Source organism: Sus scrofa, chromosome 8 (assembly GCF_054392235.1).
Source record: "Sus scrofa isolate SSC_HxYL_T2T_F1_AM1 chromosome 8, Sscrofa_HxYL_maternal_Yorkshire_Landrace_v2.0, whole genome shotgun sequence".
NCBI classification, from domain to species: Eukaryota; Metazoa; Chordata; class Mammalia; order Artiodactyla; family Suidae; genus Sus; species Sus scrofa.
In genome coordinates, this window is record NC_139390.1 from 87574949 (window position 1) to 87601647 (window position 26699).

Here is a 26699-nt window from a genome sequence, read left to right on the forward strand (position 1 = left end):
TAAATGATAAATTCTTATTTATTGAAAGACATCCAGTTGAGAAATAGAGAAATAATTGTTAGGTAGGCATATATGGCACATGATTATGATTAAATTCCACTATTTCTTATTTCTGAATTACACTTCCTCCTAATTCCAGAGCAGTATATTCATGCAGCAGTGGTAGAAAGCACTGATTTTTTTTTTTTTTTTTTTTTGTCCATCCTCTTGATAAAGCATTGTAGTGTCAGGAACGTTTAGTAGTCATTTTCTACCATTTGAGTATGTCATACTCTATAGTGTTAAGAAGTCAAGTCTGAGTCTAAGATATTTAGACTGATTATTTGTGATATATAAAACTTAGTTGCATAAATCCAGTAGTTGTACCTGGTTTTCGCCTATCTTTGTGGTGAAATTTTTCGTCATTAGTGGCTTGTCCCAAGCATAAAATCCTGAGCAATGGGTACCAGGTAATGAAATCACAAGGCTGTAGCACAGTCTGCATTTGCACACTGTTCAGGAGGCTACAGACTTATCTGAAGGCTTTTTCTCTCCTGTGATATCATTACATATTTCATCAGATACATCTGCGGCAGTGGGTGTAGCTTGGGGAGTCACAGTGTGTCCAAACCCTTGATAGTGACCCATGGGTGAAGGTGGCACGGAAGAGGCAACGGAAATTGCATCTTGTGATGATGATGACAACAAGCTTGTGTGTTCATTTTGATCTTGATCCTCAGGAAAAAATTTTTTCCTAGGATGTCCCATGACTGTCCTTCCTTTAAAATAACATAAAGGTTTCCGAGTTAGCCAAACGTAGGTTATTTTTACCACTATAAACTTGCCGTGCTAAGAACCAGCTCCCCCTCCCTGCTCCCAATTTGAAGAGCCTTATTACTGTAGCACTGCTTTAAACAGCCTTTTCATCTCTTAAAGAGACCCGGTAGGAGAACTACAGTGGCCTGTTTGAGTGAAGTAAAGAGCTGGTACTTACCAACATGCCTCACTTGTTCGGAAATGTCATCCCTAATATCTGAAACATCCCACATGGCAAGAAAGGAATCAAAGCATGAGCCCTCTTCTGCTTCTTGGACGTATGGTTTATATGAGAAAGTGTAGTGATGAGCAATAGCAGCAAGGAACATCTCAATACAGATAATAAAGTCCTATAACAACATCAACAAAAACATCAGTCATCTTGGAGTTTAAATCTAGTTTTGCAAATAAAAGAAAAGCACCATCTTACTCTCTGCTCAAAAGTACTTAAGTATCAACAGCTGCCCCCCCCCCCAAGATTATGTTATTTATTTATTTATTTTGCTTTTTAGGGCCGCACCCGCAGCACATGAAAGTTCCCAGCCTAGGGGTCGAATTGGAGCTACAGCTGCTGGGCTACACCACAGCCACAGCCACACCAGATCTGAGCCATGTCTGTGACTTACACCACAGCTCACAGCAAGGCCACTGAGTGAGGCCAGGGATCGAACCTCAGTCCTCATGGGTACTAGCTGGGTTCGTTACTGCTGAGCCACAATGGGAACTCCCCAAAGTAATTATTTTTGACCTCTTCAAAAAAAGACAAAAGCGCCAGAAGTTTAAATCTATTTTGCACTACCTTCAATCAAATATTTCTTTACAGTGCATTCTCAAGGACTTAGAGGAGAAATGCAGAAAGACAAACTGAGTAGAAGGAACAAAAAGCTAGATTCTGGTCCTGGTTCTACTACAAATTGGTAACTGACCAATTTTTCTAGGGTTCCCTGTTTCCTCACATGTAAAGTGAGGATAATAGTAGCCCCAGAGCCTGCACATTATCAGGTTTAGGAGAGCATATGTAAAAATGCTTAAATAGTAAAGAGCTATTGAATTCAGAGACAGCACTACTTACCTGGAGTCCTGTGGCCACAGCTTCTACAGTTTGCCATTCCCACGTGTGCTTTTCAGAAATAACGCCAACTTTTACCAACAAAGCAATAACTACTGCTTGCCTATATGTTAAGAAAAGGTAAACGCTAAATCTATATCAAGCATAAAATCAGCAGTTGTTTTAAAAATATGTCATTTAAAAAGTTTAACCCCAGCACAACCTGTGGGCCACCACCACCCTGCTTTTCTAGCATGTTCCTGAAGACGCTGTGTATCTACAGTCAATATATTTATTTTACAGATATACTCTTCTAGTAGTTTCATCACATGAATTTTGATTATGTAGTCTTAGAACTTCAATACTTGGTTTATAGTCTTTTTTGTTTTGAAAGTGTGCACAGAATTAGATTCTTCCGATACAAAGACAATGCCTAACACCTTGTACGACAGGAATTTAAAATGAAATAAAGGACAGATACTTTAATGTTATTTACACACATTTCCATTGATTATTTAGCTATTTTAAAAAACATTTTGAAACTAGTCTTGTTGGAAGTCCTAGAATTAGAGAGAAACTCAGAAGAGATCTTACTCTAAGGCAGGGAGTCATACTGAGCATCTCAAGCAAATCTAGGGGTCTGCCCATAGGTTAGATTCAAACAGTTAATAATGAGATAGACAAGCTTTCATAGGTCTACATACACGAATATTCCCTTCAGTATTGCTTATAAAGGTAAAAAAAAATTAGGAACCTAAAGTCAGGAGACAGGTTAAAAAGTTGTATCCCCACATCAGAATACTATGTGAAAACAACAAAACCCACACAACACAATTAGATCCTCACTGTGCTTACAGAGAACTTGAGCTGTGATATACTAAACTGTCCTGAGTTCTAGAAGTTTTATAGTATGAAACTATTTCTGTGGAGTTTTATATATGACGTGTACCACAATGTCCATCATTCTTTCTGAGGCATGGGATTTCAAGGATTTTTTCCTTTCCCATTTTTGTGTTTGTGTGTTGTTAAATTTGGTGTATTTGTTTCTAGGCCCCTATCACCCACCCCTTTATTAAACTGGGACCCTGTACAATTTTGCCTATTTTAAAAAATATTATTACTGATGAACATTTCCTCACTTCATTCAATATTCTGTGTCATGTTTATTTTCCAAACTGTATTCTCTTCTATGAAAAGACCATGATTTTAACGATTTCCTTAGTTTTAAGAAATTTAGTGTCTTAAATTATTTTTTCCTATTAATGTTACACTGACTATCTAATTATATCTTTTTTCTTTTTTGGCCATGCCTGCAGCATGTGGAAGTTCCTAGGCTAGGGAGCAAATCAGTGCCAAAGTAGTGACCCAAGCTGCTGCAGTGACAACCCCAGAGCCTTAACCTACTGTGCCACAGCAGGAACTCCTAATTAATCCTTATGAAAAACCAAGAAGGGCCAAAAGGTTAAGTAGAGATTTTAATCTACCTTCTGCATTAAGACTTTTAAAAATCCTCCGCAATCAACAGTTTTATTGCCCTTTAAAAAAATGACAACATTTTAAGAGAAAGCAACACTTACCAAAAAGAAACAAAAACCACCAGCTTTACACAAAGAAATTTGCCAACAGGCTGGATTGGACTCAGCTCTTCCTTCAGTACTTTATAAAATAGTAGGAGACAATACATGGCAAACTAGAAACAAACAAACTTCAATATGAATAACTACATATGGTATTAGAAATAATAAACTTTAAACCAGAGACCTGATAGAGAATAATGTTTCAGACAAAATTTTCTAAGCTTTATTATGCTATTTTTATATTAACGACAAGCTTTCAATAGTTTACTGTGAATTAATATATACAATGAAATTTCTCAGAAGAAATGTATAACATCTTCCCTGAAAATGGTTAAATATTCACTTACTAGGGCTCACAAAGAAGACAGTGAATAAGTGACTGCCATGAGTGGAAGAAAAGACTCTCATTCAACCAAAATAAAAACATCTCTCTGCTCATTAATGTTTTTTTTTTTTTAACACAAATTACCAATTATAAGGATTGAGCTTATTAGTCTATCTTACATAACATTTATATGAATAATTATTTATAAGTAGACACATTAAATAAGTACTATTTCAATAAAGTTGTAATCATGAAACTGGAAAGTAAGGAATCAGGGAAACCATTTTTCTTGAGGGCAGTATATTAATCCAGCTGAATTCACAGACTTTTGCAATTACAAACAGTGAGCCATAAATACATACATATATTCAAAGCAGAAGTATTTCTGACCATTTCTTGAAGAGGCATTTCCAAAAATGGAATTACTGGTTCCAGAGAATACAAACACTGAGAAAACTTTGAATACGCAGGCATTTAATTTTCAACATAAATGTTCTAATACCACACATGCATGCTGTTGCACTCAAACCATTATTCTGCTGACAGCATTAATTAATTAGAGATTTTAAATAAAACGCACACTCTTAAGTTGAAAGGATCCAATAGTTCTACCTTTAGAGCATTTCAGTTTCCATAACGTTTTTTAAAACTTGGTGTTCTCAATTTTAATTCCAAATATGAGAGAATTTTACTCTCCCATTTTAATTCAAACCCTGTTAAATTAATATTTCTTACTGAATATAACTATGCTATTTTTTTAAGGACAGCACTGTGCTTTTATTGACGACATATCCACATAGCTATGCAATGAATACCAGAACCAAATGAAAACCACAATCAGCAGGTGAGTGTATAAGTCACCAAATCATTTACAAAGATATTATAGCTTTTTATACAAATAAACATGTTAAAGTTTCTTCAAGTTCTTCCTACAAATCAAGTTTCAATATTAAAAAGTAACTAGCTTTATTCTGGAAGAAATTTTCCCTTAAAAAATTTAGTTATAGATACTGATTTAGAATAGTTAAGATGAATGTTTACTTACCAACTGTGACATATTGTTTATTATTACCAAGTAAGTCCATGCATTTGAAAAGCTAAAATTCCCTTCATCATATATGTCAAGCAGCTCACAGATTCTAAAAAAAAAAAAAAATGGTAAAAATGATACAACTTTGTGAATAACTAAATCAAAATGTTTTAAAATACAGCACTGGCAGCAATAAATCTAGGAGTCCGTTTTTTAAAATATCCTGTAGATAATCACTTAATTTCGGCCATATAAAGTGGTTCAGAAATTAAAAACAGGAGTTCCCGTAGTGGCACAGCAGAAATGAATCTGACTAGGAACCATGAGGTTGCGGGTTTGATCCCTGGCCTTGCTCAGTGGGTTAATGATCCGGTGTTGCCGTGAGCTGTGGTGTAGATTGCAGACGCGGCTTGGATCCCTGAGTTGCTGTGGCTGTGATGTAGGCCAGTGGCTACAGCTCCAATTAGACCCCTAGCTTGGGAACCTCCATATGCCACAGGTGTGGCCCTAGAAAAGACAAAAATAAAAAAAATAAAAACATTTTTCTAGAAATATTACATGATTATTCCTCTGACTTGAGGTAAATCCAAAGGACACAAACATTGAATTAGAAAGGGTAATAATTAGATTCAAAAAAACGATGCTACCTAATGTTCAAAACCTCGATTATTGTTAAAAACATGTAGCGAGGTCTATAACTACAATTTCCCAAACTGTCTTGGAGGCAACTTTTATGATGACCTAAATCTAAGTCTTATTAGATATGATTACCCAGTTTCTAAAGCATGCCTTCATAAGTGAAGTAGTCTTTTTCTTTTTTTTAATGGCTGCACTTGCAGCATATGTAAGTTCCCGGGCCAGGGACTGAATCTGAGCTGCAACTGCAGCCAACACCATATCCTTTAACCACCGAGCCGGGCTAGGAATCAAACCCACTCCGCTGCAGCGACCTGAGTGTATGCAGTCAGATTCTTAACCCCCATGTTACAGTGGGAACTTCAGTGATTTAGTCTTAATTCCAGGGTAAATACTGCCAAAGAATTGCTAGCATAAAAGCAGAATAAAGAATTGAATGCTTCTTTCACCTTTCTTCCCACTTTTCCTCTGTGGACAGAAAGAATGTTAATTATAACTAACAGATAAAACACAAAATATACCTGCTTTAAATTACTTAATGTTCTTAAATTTTTAGGGAATAGTGTAACAGGTAGTTTAATTATACCTGATTTTACCTCAAGTGCTAAGCCTTGATAGAATTTTTAAAAAATAAAAATGATTTTTTTTCTTTAGAATATAGTACTCATTTAAGTAATGAATCTGAAGTGGTATACTTTAACTTCAAGTACTAGATGTTTCTGTCAAGCTGTGTGAACATTTATATATATTTTGGCTTTTTAGGCCTCATCCACAGCATACGGAGGTTCCCAGACTAGGGGCTGAATCAGTGCTGTAGCCACTGGCCTACAACAACAGCCACACCTTCGACCTACACCACAGTTCATGGCAACACTTGGATCCTTAACCCACTGAGCAAGGCCAGGGATCGAACCTGCGTCCTCATGGATACTAGTCAGATTCGTTTCCGCTGAGCCACGATGGGTACTCCAGAACATTAATACTTGAAAACGAATATTTTTAAATGCTTTCCAGATATCTCTAGGGAGAATACTATTTAGAAGAATTCTTTGGTGATTCTTTGCCTAGCAATGATCACCTTATTTATTTGAACATAGTAGGGTTTCTATACACTATTTTTTAACACTGGATGTGTTATAAACAAGTAACACCCTTTACATGTTTTTCTACTCAGCTGTTCCCACTTAAGATTTAAGAATTTAAAAAAAATAAATAAGTTCTATGTACTTACAAAGCAACGATGGTGGTGAATGGTCTGACAACTGTATACTGCAGTACACCCAGTTTGCATCTGAACAGCAATACTCTGCAAAGAAAAAGAACTCAGCATTTCCACTACTCATTTCAATAGTATCATGTTTTCTGCAAAGCTCCCAAATTAAAATCACTTTGACAAATGATGCCACATTTATATTTAATTCTTTTATTTTAGTTATTCTAAATGGCTACTGGGGAATCCTGTGGATGACAGCAAACAAGTTATCTCAACACTGTTTTTAAAATTATGTAACAACTACATCTTCACAGCGATTTCCCTTTCTGTATACAGTCTTGAATTCCTGAATAGGGTGGAGCACAGAGCAGGAACAAGAAACAGAAGTGGGTCTCTGTTTCTGGAAGAAAAACTGGGTAACAAGTTCTTACATGTAGGCTTGTGTAGATGAAAGCATATTTAGAAAGTTTAATTTACACTTAGGATTCGGTTTCAAGTTTGGTATTCCTTTCAAGAGAGTATCACTGTCTACTCTGAAAGGACAAAACAAAGAACCTGCATAACAGTATTTATTCTATCATTGAGCTCAGGGGGAAATTCCTAAGGAATAACGAAAACTAAACAAATTTCTCAAACAACAACTACCAAAAGACCAAGTTGCTCCGAGGGCAAATGTTTATTTACCATTCCTTTATCAATTTTATGTAGTATGAATCCCCTAATTTAAGAATTACATCTAGACTGAGAAGAATGAGTCTGACATTCTAAGACTGAATACAGAACTGCTGGGGTTCCATGTGCTAAGAACCTTCTCCATGCTGAGGTGGTTCATTCCCATTGACAACTAGCCATGCCCATGTGGAGGTGGGCCTAGGAGTTGCACTTGGGGTTGTTGCAAGACCTCTTGATGAGAATCCCTGGGCTATGCCTGCTGTGCTTCTGGTTCCATACTCTTTACAAAGTTAAGTTGGAGTTGGGTTAAACCTAGCATGTTCTATGATTTGACTGTCAAATCAAACCTGAGACCACTACTATGCAATTGTATTAAGTAGTCAATCAGATACCTTTAAAAGCTGTGGAGAATTAATGAACTGGAAGACGTATCTGTAGAAACTGCCCAGAGTGTAGCAAAAGCTGAGACAGAAACAAATGTGAAAGAGAGTTACAAAGATCTGAACACAATCAGAAGGTCTAACATATATTCAAAGTTATAGAAGAGTAAAGAAAAGGCAAAATCAAAAGAGATCACGGCTGAGAACTTTTCAGAACTGTTCAAAGACACGAATCCACATATTGAAGCACACTGTAAATTAAGTGGGACTAAAAACAAAACCAAAACAACTTAAGATACTTCATAGTGAAACTACAAAACATCAAAGACAGAGAAGGCCTTAAAAATACAGCTGGAGATAGGTCACCTGTAATGAAACAGAATGACAATTAGACTGACAGTAGGGGCTTAACAGTAATAACTGAAGCCAGAATTACGCAGAATAAATCTTCAAAATGTTTGGAGAAAATTCCTGTCAATAAAGAATTATATCCAGCAAAAACTATCTTTCAAGAATGAGAGCAAAATACAGTCACTTTGGAATAAATATATCTGGGAACATCTGTCACCAATACACTGACATTGAAGGAACTTTTAAGGGCCATACTTAAGAAAGAAGGAAATGATCCCAGACAGAAGATCTGAGATGCAAGGAGTAGGGAACAAATAAATTGTTATATTGTAGTTAAATCTATAAAAGAACTACCAAAAAAGAAAAAGAAAAAACTATGCAAAATCTGCTAAGTTTAAGATTAAAGTTAGAGTTTATATAGTCACAATAAGACTAGAAACTAACTTCCAAACTAGTGGTGAGGAGAAAAAAATGAAGAAAAACAACAAAAGAATGAAATCAACTACCAGTGGGATTTAGAGTAGTACCTTATCAAACACATTGATACAGCTGCAGTGAAATATAGGTACTACATAAATGGTAAGATAGTCATATTAAAATTCCAAATAATCAAAGATTAGTTTTATCACTAGATAAGCTATGGAAAAGCTTTTGGTTTTCAAATTTACATGTGTATATATATATATATTTTATAAATGCAAATAAGGAGTCATGGACCTTTAACATATTAACTTGTTAAATGTGAGTGGCTTAAAACAGATTTGTCTATTACACCCTATTATATTTGTTTATAGCCCACAAATGTTTGAAAAACTTTACATTTATTAAAATCTTTATTAAATAATTAGAATGATCTTCTCAAACTTCTTAAATCTTTTCAAAGTATTAAATTAAGATTTATTTACTTATTTATTCATTCATTCATTCATTCATTTATTTGGCTGCCCCATGGCAGGATATGGAGTTCCTGGGCCAGGGATCAGATCTGAGCCACAGTTGTGATAAGCCACAGCTATGGTGATGCTAGATCCTTTAACCCATTCTGCTGGGCTGGGGAGTGAATCTGCATCCTGGCACTGTAGAGATACTGCCAATCCCATTGTGCCACAGCAGGAACTCCTGAAGTTTTATACACATATTTTTTTCTTTTTAGGGCTGCACCTGTGGCATAATGGAAGTTCCCAGGAAAGGGGTCAAGCTGGTGCTGCAGCTGCCAGCCTATACCACAGCCACAGCAATGCAAGATCTGAGCAGCATCTGTGACCTACGCTGCAGCTTGCGGCAATGCTGGATCCTTAACCCACTGAGTGAGGCCAGGGATTGAATCTGAATCCTCATAGATACCAGTCAGATTCTTTATCCGCTAAGCTATGACAGGAACTCCCTAAAGATTTATATTTTTAAAAAGATAATGGTTAATGCAATGTGGTTAATTGGATTGGATCCTGGAACAAAGAACATTAATGGAAAAACTGAGATCTGAATAGTCCACAGTTAACAGTATTGTACCAATATTATTTCTTACTTTCTACAAATGTACTAGGATTTCATAAGATTTTAATGTTAGGGAAAGCTGAATGAAAGGTAACAGGGCATCTCTGTTTTGTCTTTGCAACTTTTCTGTAAATTTAAAATTATTCCAAAAGAAAAGTTTCATTTTAAAATGTAGTTTCCAGGCTAGGGGTTGAATTGGAGCTGCAGCTGCTGGCCTATGCTACAGCCACAACAATGGCAGATCCAAACCACATCTGCAACCTACACTGCAGCTCAGGGCAACACTGAATCCTTAACCCACTGAGTGGGGCCAGGGACCGAACCTGCATCTTCACGGACAGTAGTTGGGTTCATTACCCCTGAGCCGCAATGGGAACTCCATAATGCATAGTTTTAAATGCAGTATTAAAAAAGAAGAAAGGCTGTAAATTAATGAGCTAAGATTCATTTTAGGAAAGAAGAGAATCAACCAAAAGAAATGGGAGAAAGGAAGTAAAAATAGAGCGTAAATTAGACAGAAGACAAACATACTATAGAGAATCAACAAAACCAAGAATCAATCTCTTCCTAAAGAGACTAATTAAAAATGGGCAAATTTCTGGCAAAATTGTTCAAGGAAAAAATAAAGATACTAATAACATCAGAAATGGAAAAGGACACACATTGACTAGGTCAAAAAATATTAAGAAGATATCAACTAATATATGCCATTTCACTTCATTTGATTTCATTTTTTGTCTTTTTAGGGCTGCACCTGCAGCATATGTAAATTCCCAGGTGAGGGGTCGTATCGGAGCTGTAGCTGCTTGTCTACACCACAGCCACAGCCAACGCCAGATCCAAGCTGTGTCTGCGACCTACACCACAGCTCACGGCAACACCAGATTCTTAACCCGATGAGTGGGGCTAGGAATTGAACCTGAGTCCTCATGGATACTAGTCAGGTTCGTTACTGCTGAGCCACGACTGGAACTCCAATATATGCCCATACATTTTAAAACTTCGTTTATTTTGCCTCATTCCTAAAAGCTAAAATTAAAAAAAAAAAAAAAATAGATTCCAGAAACAAGAAGGCTAAATAGTTTTACAACTGTCCTCCCACAAAGAAAAAGTCCAGAGCTCATTTTTCAAGGTATAGTATAAAATCTCTTCCTGTGATATACAAATAAAAGGCAATAACTGCTATCTAAGAAGTAAAACCCGGATATGAAAGCCAGACAAGGACAGTATAAGAAAGAAAAACCAGGAATTCTGGCCATGGTGAAATGGGTTAAGAATCCAACTGCAGTGGCTGAGGTCGCTGCAGAGGCACAGGTTTGATCCCTGGCCCAGCGCAGTGAGTTAAGGATCTGGTGTTGCTCAAGGTGTAGTGTAGGTTGCATCTGCAGCTGGAATCCAATCCCTGGCCCAGGAACTTTCATATGCTATGGGTGTGGCCAATTCCCCCCAGCAAAACAAACAAAAAACCCCCCCAAAAAACAAAAACAAAAAACAAGCAAAAAAGAAAGGAAAACCATAGGCTAATCTTACTTATGAACACAGATATAAAAATTCTAAACAAAATAGTAGCAAACCAAAGCTTATGATGTAGAAAAGCTGATAATATAAGCACTTAAAATTTATCCTTTAAATGCAAAGCCATTAATCTAGTTCACTACATTAACAGATTAAGGGCAGAAAACCATGATCACCTCAATAGCTACAGAAAAAGCATTTGATGAAGTTCAATACTTATTCATGATTAAAAACTCTAACACGCTAGGGGTAAAGGGAGTATATTTAACCTAATAAAAGATGCCTATGGAACACTCTTTAGAAAACATCAAATTCAAATGTGAAATTTTGTAAGAATTCCCTTTTAAACCAGGATCATTACAAGAATGACCAGAGATTAAAAAACAAAACAAAACAAAAAAAAACAACTAAAGGTGCTCATCAGCACAGTGAGAAGAGAGAGCAATTACAGTGTAAAGACTGGAAAGCACACAAATCCTTCGTTTGAAGATGACTGTCTACACAGAACTTCAGAGTGAAAGACTAAGAACATCTAACAAGATTTTTGGATATAGGATGCAAAAACCAATTCCCTTTCTACAGACTAGCAGCAATTATAACTTGTTTTTAAAAGATGCCATTTATAATAGCAATAAAATATGCTTATAAAATCAACAAAAGATATAGAGACTTTTATGAGAAACCTATACTTTACTGAGAGATAGAGCTAAATAAGTATAAAGTAGACCATAAAGATGTCAATAAACTGAAGATGAATTTAATTCCCATTGAAAAATTCCAATAGAGCTTCTTAAGCAACTTGACAAGCTGGTTCTAAAATTTACCAGTAAGAGCAGAAACCCAAGAATAGCCAAGAAAATGGTAAGGCTGGGGTACCTTCATTTTAAGGCTTATTAATAAACTGCAGTAATTAATATATGGAATGGGTTCAGGAATAAGAAAAGAGACTAAGAAAAGAGAAAAAATGAAGATTACAAGTAGACCCATACCTACAGAACACCTTTATATATGACAGAGATAGCAATACAGACCAATGAGGTAGGGGAGATAGAGGTGCTAGGACAGTAAGCCAATGGAATGAAATGAAATCGCATTCCTGCCTCACACAACATAAGAAAATAAAACAATATGTACTTATAAGCCTTAATGGAAAAAATCTGAAATGTTTAGAAGAAAAGCACAGGGGAGTATTTTTATACTTCTGAGGTCAGGAAGACACAAAAAGTACTCACTATAAAATAAGATTGATAAATTCCACCATATTAAAATTTACAACTTCCACTTATCAAATATAATGAAAAGTTGCTCAATCTCACTATTAATCAGGGAAATCTAAGACCACAGTCATATACTACTTTACACCTTCTGATAGGCAAATATAAAGAAGTCTGGGGAGGCGGGATCAAGAAGGCAGAGGAGTAAGATGTGGTACTCACCTTCTCCCACAAACACATCAAAAAAAAGTTTGTGTAATTCTAAATATAAGTGAGGATGTGGTTCAACTAGAAATACTTTCTACTGTTAGAGAGTAATCTAGTACTGCCACTTCAACAAACAATTTGTCACAAAATTGAACAAAATCTAAACACCTAGCATATTCTACTCCAAAGTATGTACCTGAGGGCAATTTTTTTCAAATTGTGTCAAATTCAACTTAGTGGGCTGTGACTCAAATTGTAAAATCAAGACGGAAGAAGAGAACACATGATAAGAGTTAGTACTGTTTCATGAACGCATTTGTTTCATAACAGTACTAAAGCACTAGGTAAAATGTTTCCCTTCTCTCATGAACTAACACACACAAAATCATTAAAAGAAAATTCATTGTGCTCACTGCTTATGTTATAGAAATCAGAGTATAAAAAGCAGACTTGGTTTTTTTTATACAGTGGGATCACTTTAATGTTCATATAATTTAAAATTTAGGAGTTCCCATTGTGGCTCAGTGGTTAACGAATCTGACTAGGAACTGTGGGGTTGCGGGTTCAATCCCTGGCCTCACTGAGTGGGTTAAGGATCTGGCGTTGCTGTGAGCTGTGGTGTAGGTCGAAGATGCAGCTCGGATCCCGCCTTGCTGTGGCTCTGGTATAGGCCCGCAGCAACAGCTCTGATTAGACCCCTAGCCTGGGAATCTCCATATGCTGTGGGTGTGGCCCTAGAAAAGACAAAAAAAAAATTTTACATACACACAAGTGTATAAACAAATATTAGTCTGCTAGAACAAAGGTTTAAGAAGGTACTCAGACATTTTGTATTGACACCTAAATATTTATGGCAATAAATACTGACGGCTTTAAATTTTCAATAAGATCTTTTGTACAAGGAAAGAAAATGCAGAGAATGGAAAGAAGACAGTCAAACAAATGTACCTTATTGTACTATTTATCTAACACCATATGGGACGTGACACTGCTCAGAAAATTTGATCCGGGTATTCTGTTTACTCTGGTCTGCAATGATGACATGAACCGAATTATTCCCAAATCTACCTTTACGTTGTGCTTTATAGATAATTAACTGCTTGGTTCTTCCTTCTATATCTTTTAAAAGTAAAATAGGACACAATGAAAAGCAGACTTAGCTTTATCACCTAGGGACTGGAAACTTATCATGGCATTTGTATCTTAAAATCAAAGCAATATACTGAATTATCTTGAAATAGCAATAGCCCAATTATCAGGTATGCAACACCAATTATCTAATAAAGGAGACTGGTAACCTGAAATGTATTTATATATAAGAAAATGATAAGTTTTATTATTACTAGAACCATACCTCCAAATTGCATGACTCTGGTAAATAAATGCTTAATATCTTCAAAGGTAAGAAAACCTGGATCATAGTTATGGATGCACTGCTGATATTATTTAGATAGCAGCTATCAGAAGTCAAAAATCTTAGGAAAATATGAAACCTACACAGTTGTTTTTTGTTTTTTGTTTTTTTTGCTTTTTAGAGCCACATCCACAGCACATGGAAGTTCCCAGGCTAGGGGTCAAAATTGGAGCTGCAGCTGCTGGCCTACACCACAGCCACACCAATACCAGATCTGAGCCGCATCTTTGACATATATATAGCACAACTCATGGCAAAGCTGGATCCTTAACCCACTGAATGAGGCCAGGGACTGAACCCGTGTCCTCATGGATACTAGTCAGGTTCGCTTCCGCTGCGCCACAACGGGAACTCCCAACACAGAGATTTAACAAGAATAAATGTAACTGCTTGTGTAGTTAGGAACAAATCAAATGCACAAGCACAGAAAAGGGAAATTTTGACCCACAGCATCATTTGTAAAAGGTTTTGGGTTTTAGTTGACCACGTGCTGACTGTGATGAGCCAGGTGAAGAGGCAGCTAGAGCCTCATCTCAGGTTCTGTATTAAGAAAAGAGCCCTAATCAAGGCACCATCATCATCAACATCATCATCATCATCTTTACTGGACCACTGCAATCCCTTCCATCCATGCCCACTTCCAGTTCAGCCTACAATGAGCATAGTCATCTTTGAAAATGAAACTTGTCCTCTGCTTAACATCCTATAATGGCTTCTTACTTGATAAAGATGACCAAACTTTAGACAGGGCTCCTGCGAGCCGCCTTTTCACTTAGGCATCATCCTCAGGCCCTGTCCTTGGCCTGTGGAGTCAGCCTGAGCAAAAAATCCTGCTAAGATATCCATCACCCTCAGCCCCACCCAGGCATCTGAATACCCTGATATCTGATTAAGCTCCTCACCCCCTCACTCTTAGTGTTTACTTTGCCTGCCTTTAGCAGGATTCCTGTTAGATCAGTTTGAGAGGATCCCCTACCCTTGATGTTTCCTCCTAGTAATTTTCCATCCAAGGACCACCTCAACGTCTTTGGCTACAGATCTCTGTTCTTGCTGTATTTGGAGCTGAGGACACTCTCTCCCCATCTCCGCCACGTTAGTTTTTCCTATCCTCTTTCTTACACTGTTCTTTTTCCTTCATAGTGTTTCTTGAAATAAGTCACTGTATATTTGTGTCTTCATTTAATTCCTAAACTTCCTAACCAAACTGTTCAGTTCCATGAGCTCTACATCTGCTATAGGTACCTACATGCTCGCACGTACTAAGTGCTCAATACATATTGTCAAATAAACACCTTAGGAGCTTATTATTTCAAATAGCGAGGTAGCTCCCTGTCACTGCCAGAGTGTTAAGTAGAGATACATGTACAGATGTGTACAGATGTTGTACAAATGGTTCTGTGCTGCATGGAAGGCAAGGTACCCACTCCTAGGTCACATATCTACACTGATTACTCCAAGTTTTTCCAGCTACCCTGGCTTGCAACTTTCACATACATCCCTATCTGTCAGTGATCGAGTCCTACTGATTCTCCAGTTGCATTCTCTTACTGTCTCTCCTTTCTATTCCAATTTTACACCCCTCCTTTTCAGCTTATCTCACAAATGAACTACTGTAATAACCTCTGATTTACTTCCTTCTAAACTCTTCTCCCCCAGTGCATCCTGTTTAGTATTACAAGATTACTATTTCAAAAACACTGCCTGCAAATGTTTCCTGCCTAAAAATATCCAATGGTTCATTCATACAGTAAGTGCAATCTTAGCTTCAACTTAACTTTTCAGGCTTTATTTTCTTTTACTGTCTGACATGAACATACAATAAGGCCAACTAACTTATATATTACTAGAATAAACACTGCTATCAGTTACTCTTATTTCACATTAAATGCTGTTTCCCCAGCTAGACTATCTTCTCCTAAGTCTTGATTTTCCCATTAACTAGCTATGGGATTTTGAGTAAGTTAATCTCTACAGACCTTGGTTCCCAATTTTAAAGGGACGTTGATTAAGTGATTTTGAAGGCTTTCCCTCCCACAACATTTTAAGTTTTCTATTTAGGATGAATAATGTAAAACATACTAACTTATACGTGTGGATTATAAAAATGAGTTTTATTAGTCTTCAAACTTGACTATGAACTACATGAGGGCAGGGACTCTGTTTTATTTTTTATTTATTTTTTGCTTTTTAAGGCCCCACCTGCAGCATATGGAAGTTCCCAGGCTAGGGGTCGAATTGGAGCTGCAGCTGCTGGCCTACACCACAGCCACAGTAGCTCGGGATCCGAGCCACATCTGTGACCTACACCACAGCTCATGGCAACACCAGATCCTTAACCCACTGAGTAAGGCTAGGGATCAAACCTGCAACCTCATGGATACCAGCAAGGATTCATTTCCACTGAGCACAATGGGAACTTCTTTTTTTGGGGCGAGGGGGGAGACTCTGTTTTATACTTTTCATTCTGGATATAGTACACAACACATCGCTTTGCAGAGAAATGATACTTACATCTTGTTAAATAAAACCAAACATAAAAGAATGAAAATCAAACATACTTACTCTCCCATTGTCCATGGTGGACAGCAACATAAAGGAGGGAAATGTTTCTGCTGATCTTTGGCTTCAAGGATTAATACCAGATTTGGATACCGGTTAGTTAGATAATTGGTAAGGAATCCCATAAAGTTGTAAATGACATAAGCTTCGTAACATTCTCTGCAGGTATCCACATAGATTGCAATGTTGGGATATTTCAAAGCTATCCACTATGAAGAAGCACAGATGTTAAAAACAGTTGCAGCTACAGTAAAATGAATTACCACTCCAATTCATGGTACTCACAACAGGTCTATTTTTAAACATGAGATGTTTTGTCACATACTTAAATCAAACTTTCTAAATTTTATCATTATGAGCACTACCAGACAATCTTTGAAATGGATCTTTAAAAGCAATATCCAAGATGTTGGTTTGGATATTGGTTAACAAAAACATTTGTTTTGGGGGTAAAAAATGAACATGAAGAGAGAAGTTAATTATGTACTTGAGTTCTTAAAGATAATCTGAAACTTTGCTTGATATGATCGTAGAAAATGATGTTAAGGAAATTTTCTTTATACTTAAAGCAGTTATCTGTAATAACTGCATGTATTAGAATCTATAAGGCAAAGTTTTTCTTTTGGTCCAAATAAAAGATTTAATAAATAAAAAGGATAATAAGATTATTTTATTAAAAAAATTTTTTTTAGGGATGCACCCATGGCATATGGAGGTTCCCAGGCTAGGGGTTGAATTGGAGCTACAGCTGCCGGCCTATACCACAGCCACAGCAACGTAGGATCTGAGACACATCTGCAGCCAATACCACACCTCATGGCAATGCCAGATCCTTAACCCACTGAGCAAGGCTAGGGATCGAACCCGAACCCTCATGGATCCTAGTTGGGTTTGTTAACCACTGAGCCACGAAGGGAACTCTCAAGGATGATAATATAATTTTAAATATTACATTCTTTAAAGGACTAAGAGCTACTAGAATTCTCTGAAATTTTCTGAAATTTTAAGAGTAAACAAAGAAAAGACGCTATAGACTATCTTTTCTATGGCTAGACTTTATTTTCTTTATTACCATTAAAAACAAGTGAACCTTTTCACTTATGAATCTAACTTATTGCCAAATAACATACTTTTATCACCTTAATTATTGTTAGTATCATCAAACAAGTGCTTAGTTAATGACATAAAATGAAGCATACTTACACTATCTAAACTGTATATGGGTACCATCCAAAGAATCCTATTTGGAAAGCAAAACATAAATTTAAAACATTTTACATCATACTTATGAGATAAGCCAACACAACACTAGTAGAATTAGAACATTTAAAGGTTTACCTTATTATCGGTTTCTGTAGTTCAGGTTGTGTATAATGCACTAAATGCTGTAATATCACCCAAAGTGATATAGGTATAGTTAACAGCAAAAAGATTCCAGCAATAAACCAAGCCTTGGTGTGTATCCCAACCTTAAGAAGCAAAGAACATGTTAGCGTAAATTCCATGATATTAAAACTATTTAAAAAATTTTAAAAATAGTTATTTACTTACAAATTATTTACAAATATTTATATTTTTCAAAATTTTATTCATTTATTTCATTTTATTAACAAGACCTAATATTCCCAAATGACCAGTGGGTATTTTTATTTCTTTTTCAATAAACAGCCTATTTGTGCTTTTGTGGAAGAAGGGGGCAGATTTTTCCTCATGGGGCCTTTTGTTAACCACTGAGCCATGACAGGAACTCCCTCATGGGGCCTTTTGTAACAGCATAATAAGCATTAAGAAAATTAACATCATGGAGTTCCCTTCCTGGCTCAGAGGTTAATAAACCCGACTAGCAACCATGAAGTGGTGGGTTCAATCCCTGGCCTTGCTCAGTGGGTTAAGGATCTGGCATTGCCTTGAGCTGTGGTGTAGGTTGCAAACGCGGCTAGGATCCCGTGCTGCTGTGGTGTAGGCCAGCAACCCAGCAACCGCAGCTTGAATTCGACCCCTAGTTTGGGAACCTTCATATGCCATGGGTACAGCCCTAAAAAGCCAAAAAAGAATATTAACATCATGTCATTTCCCTCTGGAGGTCAAACCCAAAAATCTTCTGCTTTATTCCTTAGGTTTGATGTCTGGAAAAAAAAAATCTACCAATGTTATCCACAAATTTAATTGTTATCCAACATGTTAGTTGAACACTTAACGAGTGCTGATTATCTGCCTGATGACTTTGCTAAGTTCTTTACATGCATCATCTTTTAACCCTCCCATTTGCTAAGCACTGCCATAACTACTGTCCAAGGGACCTGTGCTAACATAGGCTGCCCCTCTTATACACAGCAATGTCAACTCAGGACATTTAAAAAGATTTAATTTCTTTTTTACATTAATATCTGATCAATATTTTATCCTTTAAAAGCTCAATTTCTAGGGCGTTCCTGTCATGGCTCAGTGGAAATGAATCTGACTAGTATCCATGAGGATGAAGGTTGAATCCCTGGCTTCACTCAGTGTGTTAAGGATCCAGTGTTGCTTCAAGCTGCAGTATAGGTCCAAGATGCAGCTTGGAACCTGCATTGCTGTGGCTGTGGAATAGGCTGGCAGCTGTGGCTCCGATTTGACACCTAGCCCGGGAACGTCAATATACCATGGGTGTAACCCTAAAAAGACCAAAAAAAAAAAAAAAAAAAAAAAAAAGCAGCGCATTTCTAAAAATATACTTTGAATTAGCTCATCCTAAAGTAGAGCTGAAGTAATCCACTTGCTTTCTGGTAAATACAAATTTAGTTCTATCTGAGGGAACTTCAGGAATGAATTTTATACTAACTTGTACTCTTGCCTTGAAGAATATGAATTCTTCTCTTTATAATTTAAAAAAATAGGTGGGCATTTATATTTAGTACTTGAGGAGTTTGAGTGGTTAATGGAAACAGAACTGAAACCCCAACTTGCAGTTTTAACTGTTTTGAACAAGATTTTCTTTTTTTTTTCATCAAGGGTCAAAGATTAAAGAAGTAGAAGACAAAAGTATAGAGAACAAATGTATCTTTACAATAATGGATTTCTACATTAAACTGTATGGAAAATCTGCAAAGCAAATAAAAATGTCTTTGAATGCTGGAAAATCAAAAGCAAAAGCAGGAAATCAAAAGAAAATATGTAGAGGTGGAGATTCTGAAAAGAATGTCTGAGCAATAATTTTCCAGAGATTTTTGCTTGGGTCAATTTCATTTAAAATTCAGTACTCATTTTAATGATGGTTTAATAATAATAACAAATTCTAGATCTTCCTTATTATAAAGTGAGCATTAAGAAAAATATTGCCAGAGTTGCTGCTGGAGTGCAATTCTAAGGATAAAGAATTGTCTCTGTGGTAGCCCTGGTCACTGCTGAGGCTCCAGTTTGATCCCTTGCCCAGGAACTTCTATATGCTGGGGTTGTGGCCAAAAAAAAAAAAAAAACAAAAAAAACCCAAAAAACAAAAAACAGTATTGCCATGTAATTTTAATGCCCACATTTGTTTTCACAACTGCCTTAGTGCCGAAGGCAGAAGTTGGTGGTGGACTTAAGAGAAAAATAATGTGCTTATGACTAATGAAAGCCAAGCATACTTGGTGTGCTGTAGAAAGAAAGTTCTTTTTCAAAATGATCTTACAACAAATGACTGGAGAATTGAGTCATTTCAATATACATGCATCATCTATAGTGATTCCAGATTTTAAAGATCTTGCATCATAGCGTTAGTACTCAGTTTTACCTTGCAAGTGGTGATTCGATTTCAGAAGAATATCATCTGTCTGCATTAATGCCACTAATTTGAATCACTGGTCTTATAATTGTTTTGATTTTTGAGCTATATAACTGTATGCATAAGACATTCAAACTATTTTATGTGTGTACATATTTAGGAAACATTTTAATAAAGTAAGTCAACTCTAGGTATCTGTACAAATGATTAATATGATTATATATAATTTACATTTATCTTTAAATAAATAAATTATTCATACTTGAAACACACTCATAGAAGAATATAACTAACTTTAAACTTATCAGCCATGAGTAGGGTTTTTTAGGCTCACAAAGCAAGAAGGAGATAGGTAGTATGGGATTTTTTTCCCTAAGGTAACTTGAAGAAAGCAGAGAGGAAAGAAAAAACCACTAAAGATGAGCCTCCAGAAGTGAGTTAAGGGTCTCTCAGCTGAAGGCTTTCAAAGCAGAGAGGAGCAAGAAACAGAAATAAGAGAAGGCTTCCTGGGCCCAATCCTCCCGAGAAAGAGGGGCACTTCCCCAGAGCAGATACTTAGGACACAGGACAGCAGGGCAGGGTGAAAGGACTGCAGAGCAGTGTGACATGATGTGTCATTTAACTTAGTGACCTCAATTTACACATGCAGCCAGGTAAGAGTGAGGAAATGGTTTCAAGAGCCCAAATGGTCATCTTGCCACAACAGTCAGGAGGATATGCCTCAGGGGCTGGGCCGCTGAACCTGCAGTTTCCACAACCTCTGTTGTCACTGAGAGCTCACAGGATGAGCATTGTGACTCTGGTGTTTAAAAGACAAATATTTTCCGTATAAAACTGTCCCTAAACATGTCAACTACTTTTTCTAGAGCTCTGATGCACATGACTTTGCCTTAGGTGTTCAGTTGAGAAGTTAACCCCAACTAAAATGCAGCTCCATGAGAAATATCACAGCAACAATAGTGATGATATTTTAAAAACAACAGTGGCAGGAGTTCCCATTGTGGTTCAGTGGAAACAAATCTGACCAATATCCATGAGGATGCAGGTTCGATCCCCAGCCTCACTCACTGGGTTAAGGATCTGGAGTCGCTGTGAGTTGTGGTGTAGGTTGAGGATGCAGCTCAGATCCTGTGTTGCTGTGGTTGTAGCACAGGCGGGCGGCTACAGCTCTGACTGGACCCCTCGCCTGGGAATTTTCATATGCCGCAGATGTGGCCCTTAAAAAAAAAAAAATTAAAAAATTAAAAAAAATAAAAACAGCAGTAATCAGAGCTTATTGAGCACCTACTATGTGATGGACACAGTGTCAAGCATTTTAAAGACATAAACTTGTCCAGTGAATAACGATGAAGAGAATAACGACTGTGCAGTAAGCACTTAGCATGGTGTCACTTTATCCACTTGTCTCAGTTTTCAGATCTGTAAAATGGGGATAATCCCTATACTTCACAGTTTTGTTTTTTTTTTCCCTTTTAGGCTACACCTGCGGCATATGGAAGTTCCCAGGGTAGGGGTCAAATCGGAGGTACAGTTGCCGGCCTACGCCACAGCCACAGCAACTTGGGATCTGAGCTGTGTCTGTGACCTATACCACAGCTCATGGCAATGCCAGGTCCTTAACCCACTGAGCGGGGGCAGGGATCAAATCCGTGTCCTCATGGATACTAGCTGGGTCCTTAACCCACTGATCCACAATAACTCCTGCTTCATGGTTTTTAAGGAGATTAAATAAAAGTATACCTTATTTTAGGCATATGCTCTAGTTAGTGTCTCTTAACACCTTAAAAACAAAATGCCACAGGGGGAAGAAAAAACCTGCCTCTCCATCTATGGTGCCATTCACTTCCCAAGTACTTATCAGAGTCAAAATACTCAAAACAAACAAAATGAACAGAAACTTGTTTTCATATCCTGACACCACTTCTTTACTCTGCATTTATTCTTCAAATACTCTTTCTGGCTTCAGCCCGGACACCTCCATGGAAGCCATGATGAAGGTCCCACATGACCCTCCTCTCCTGTGAAAACCAATGGATGGCTCAGCAGCACCAGACTGTTCACTGCTTTGAACCAAATGTGTGATTGAGTCTCAGACAAAATGAATGATGATTAGGTGAATTGAAATGATTGAACAAATACATAGTTCTGTAAGATCCATGATTGTTGGAGTTCCTATTGTGGCTCAGCGGTAATGAACCAGACTACTATCCATTAGGACAGGGATCTGACCCCTGGCCTCACTCAGTGGGTTAAAGGAACTGGTGTTTCTGTGAGCTGTGGTGTAGGTCGCAGACATGGCTCAGATATGGTGTGGCTGTGGCTGTGGCTGTGGTGCAGGCTGGTGGCTGCAGATCTGATTTGATCCCTAGCCTGGGAACTTCCATATGCTATGGGTGCAGCCATAAAAAGACAAAAAAAAAGGACTGTAGACATGGGAAGAAGCAATAAGAGGGAACCATGTCCTTCCATAACAGAGTAGTTAAGACCGCTGGTTACTGTTAACAGGGCCTAGTCCAGTCACAGCACATTGACTGGCCCATTAATGAAATCCTCACCTGACCTGGGAATGAGCATTCCTAGCGCCATGGGACACATTTGCCTGAAATGCCCCCGAAACTTTGGCCCAAATTAAGACCAAAAGGGAAGGGGTTGTAAGCTAAAGAATGCTGCCCACCATCCGGTTCTCCAAGAATCAAGTTCATTAGCCACTACAGGTGCTGACCTACAATACACTCTGAAAGGAATCTGGTGGGGGGAGGTGGGGAGGATCAGGGCAATGACTTTCTGCTCTGGGAGAACTGGCCTTTAGATAGTTAGATATTCTCAGAGAAATTTTTAATAAACCTGGATTCTTGCATCTTTCCATACTTAGAAAAGCACTAAAGCCATTAGCTAAGATGTGGGTTCCTCCTGACTAGGAGTAACCTTTTACTGAAATGTGTACTTGACTGTGTGTACGTACCTCCTTAACCAAAATCACATATATCCGGGCCTCCCCTTCAGCTCTTTGCAACAGTCCTCAGAACTCTCTGAGAGACTGTCTCCTGGGTTTTAATCTTCATTTTGGCTCAAATAAAATTTTCCATTTCTTTCTTAGACTGACTACTGATTTTTTTCACTGACACCAACAACTAAGAGAAGTCTTAGAGTGATATTACACATATTATTAATCTTAAATTGCATCCATACTTCAAAGTAAGAAATACTCCAAAGAAACACTTCAAAATAAGAAGACCCTATTTGTATTAAGACGCCTATACATACTAGTATGGGAAAGTCAACAAAAAATAATTTAGTAAACATACAGAAAACAAACATACATTAAATATTTTGTTAATTATATAAAAATCATTTCCACACAAAAAGGCCTAAAATCGCCATGGTCTTGTCATAACTCTTGTAAAATAACTGTTTCTAAGTGAAAATACTCTTGGTTTTTATTAACTTCAAACTTAAAGTTTATTATAATTTTTATAAAGTTTCTTGGTTAAGTATTTACCTTGAGGTCTTTCAGCTTGTAGTACTTTACTGATGTCATAATAAGAATGTGACATCAAAACCTATACAAGGGACTTTTTGCAAAACCTTTGTTGGTTAAGAGTTAATTTCTAAAGTAAAAATAAATAACAAAGTTAAACCACTTCGAATTCTTTAATTCATGAAGCTAATTAAATGCTAATAAAATTCAACACCTGGTCTTTAAGGGAGATCTAGTTAAGTCCAATATTCAAGCAGATCAGATTTCAGGAATAAAGTTACCTTACTTTCAGGGAACTGATGAATGCATGCAAAACAGTACTCTCTGAAGTAGCTATCTTAATGTATCCTATTTTCTCGGGCCTGCTTCCACCAGTAACATGCTCTGAAAAGCCGTGACCAACCAGAAATCGGACAGGTCACGTCAAGGGTTCATTACGTGACATAGTTTTCAGAATGTCAAGTCTTGAGCATCCGGGGTGAAAAACGGCTGCCTTAGATAGGCAGGACAGTAGAAGATAGGGTGGGGGGGATGGTGCAGGATCCTCCTCTTTCTTACCTCCAGTTTCTGTAACTCCCACACGCATAGGGGAACCGCAACCACTATAGACACCAGGTAGATGACCACCGCTAAAGGTCGAATCCACTGCCTCCAGTTCCTCCAAGTACAAGTGCAAGGCATGTTTTCGCACAAATCAGCTCCGAGTAGCAAGGGAAAAGAGCTCGAAGGAGATGGTAATGGGGAGCCCTGTTCTCTGACTGTTTTGTCGACTCGCATACTACGGAAAAACAGTCGTGGGGCGACTTTACCAGCAGCTCGAACCGCCTCCTCGGCCCACACTGTGCTTTCTGCTGCTGCTGCCAAAAATTCGGCCTCTCAGGGGGCTACCGCGAAGCAGGGAGGGCAGCATTCTTTCTTCCCCACCCTGCATCTATCCAGTTCTTCCGCGGTGGAGTTCCCGACAGAGCCGCTGCCCTCACCTGGGGATCGCCCAGAGCTCAGCCTGTAGCATGGCCTGGAGGGGAGTAGAGCCGAGTAAGGACCCTGTAGTCAGTTCGGTTCTGGCCAGCGGCTGCCTGCCCGCTCGCTCTTTTCTTGAGCGGTGGAGTGCTCTCCCTCCCGCGCTGGCAGGCGTATCCTCGCCGGGTTCTGCTGATAGACAAGAGGTGATAACTCAAACCCGCTGGCCCCAGGATTGCCTCACTTGTTCCCACGGGACATTCCCCGCAAGGCGGAACCCAAGGCCAAACCAGGGCTTCCGCTTCCGCTCCCGCTGTCTGAGGTTGATAATTCGTCGACAGCGCCAAGATAGGCCCACCCCATCCGGCTCACTTCCCACTTTCTGATTGGTCATTTTTGGGGGGCGGGGCCGTAGGGTGGTGGCTCGAGGTCACGAGGCTGAAAGAAGAGGTAGTGTGTGGAGGTTGTGGAATTGCTGCCAGGTGGCCCTTTGGCTCAGGAGGATTCTGAAAGCTGTGCAAATCGTTAGAGAACACTTCAGGAACCCCATACTACAGTGTTCTGCTGACTATATTCCAGCTTTAAGAAAGCCTGGGTAAGAGGCCTTTACCTTAGAGCTGAACCTTTATCTGCACAAAAGAACTTGGATTCTTTCTGGAAGTGGACAGGGGAGTTAATAAGACAGAAAAATGGGAAAGGTCCGCCTAGTTTTGTGTTAGTTCCGAGAATCTAGGGGTAGAACCACTTAGTTATTTCAGGATCCTTTGGAAACATCGTTCTAGAGAGAGCTGGATTTTAGAAGCAATACTGAATAACCTTTCCACATTTGGAAATTGTTAAAAACAGGCATACATTTAAGTTTCAAAAGGTCGATATTACAATTGACAAAATAATGTGCTTAAAGCTTTTAGCCAAACCTATAGAGCAAACAAATGGCAAGTCAGATCTAAAGCCTTTCTAAACCAATAGAACAAATATCTACTTCTCAATTAGATACACAGAAATGTCCTAAATCTGTCATTTTCTGAGGGTCAGGCACTGTACTAAAATTCCAAAAGGTAGGCAGTTTTCCGTGTAACAGAAGAGAAGGCAGATTCAAGTGGTTAAGTAATTTGGGAAGCTCCTTGAGCTAGTTAGTGGTAGAGCTGGGGTTTTAACCTTGGTATCTGATTTGAGCTGTGTTGCTAAGCATTTGGCCTGTCAGCCCCTGCCACCTGAGAATTTCTGACATGACCATATATGGACAAGAAGGCCTACAGCATTGAATATACCCAGCCTGGGATTCTCACAGAGGCACTGAGGGAAAGTAGTCTTCCCCAGCAGTACCTATCCCTAAGTCTGGAGCTTGATGACATCTGCATTTTACAACCCAGCCTCTTAATACAAACTGCCTTCTTAAAGGGAAATAGGCCTTTTGTTTGTTCTTCCTAAGCTAACCTACAAAATTGAAATAGTTATTTTAAAATTTTCTGTTCATTAAATTAATGCATTGTTAAGTTTTGGAAAAAAGGAAAAGAAAATACTCTTTACTCTACAACCAAGTATAAGAACTACTTACTTTTTTGGTATACTGTGTAGTCTTGGATATACTTCATACATAAATTGTGTCTGTGCTTTCAGCCATAGTCATTGTCGTCTATAATAATCTTCCCCATTCTTTCTCATGGGCAAATCTTTTTCACGTGATTTGTGAAATCTTCCTTGATTCCCGGCCCCCCTCCCCACCCTGGCCGTATCCTTATAGCGTTCACGTTGTGTTATAATCATTTACTTATTTGTCTTTTAAATTGAGTTTCTAGGAGCAAGCTAAGGTTCTAGAACTTTTGGAATAAACCAAGAGAGAGAAGGGACCAGAATGTCATATGCACAGTGTGTGACTTGGGTTTCATCCATGGTAAAATTTCTGCAGATCAGCAGAGAAATGAGAAATATAATACACACACACACACACATATATACACACACAAACACACACACATATATAGTGAGTTTTTTATTTATTCAAATTTATTCATTCTAAAATATTAGGCTTTATTTTGAAATTGTCCATTCTATTTTTTTTTTTAATGTGATGGTAGTTATAGAGTAG

The 26699-nt window shown here is 37.9% G+C and overlaps 2 protein-coding genes across 8 annotated transcripts in view; one reads left to right on the forward strand and one right to left on the reverse strand.

Moving 5' to 3' along the window:
• On the reverse strand, positions 1–24910 carry TMEM184C (transmembrane protein 184C). Of its 2 annotated transcripts, none has more exons than XM_084972737.1 (10): positions 24631–24910; positions 17769–17899; positions 17634–17670; positions 16434–16639; positions 6643–6717; positions 4791–4884; positions 3421–3533; positions 1868–1967; positions 974–1145; positions 1–758 (listed from the first exon to the last, which is right to left on the reverse strand). In XM_084972737.1, exons 3-10 carry the CDS (start codon positions 17658–17660, stop codon positions 496–498), a joined length of 1050 nt encoding a protein of 349 aa, XP_084828863.1. In that variant the 5' UTR covers positions 17661–17670; positions 17769–17899; positions 24631–24910; the 3' UTR covers positions 1–495. The 2 variants fall into 2 exon arrangements, with proteins under 2 accessions (XP_084828863.1, XP_020957186.1); XM_021101527.2 differs by having other exon boundaries at positions 24209–24910.
• Positions 24911–25038: 128 nt separating this feature from the next.
• Positions 25039–26699, forward strand: part of LOC110262145 (uncharacterized) — a 601789-nt gene continuing 600128 nt past the window's right edge. For all 6 annotated transcript variants that reach the window (XR_014812835.1, XR_014812836.1, XR_014812832.1 and 3 more), the window contains exon 1: positions 25039–25205. The gene's annotated coding sequence lies outside the window, so the exon portion shown is untranslated. The remainder of the gene's footprint in view (positions 25206–26699) is intronic.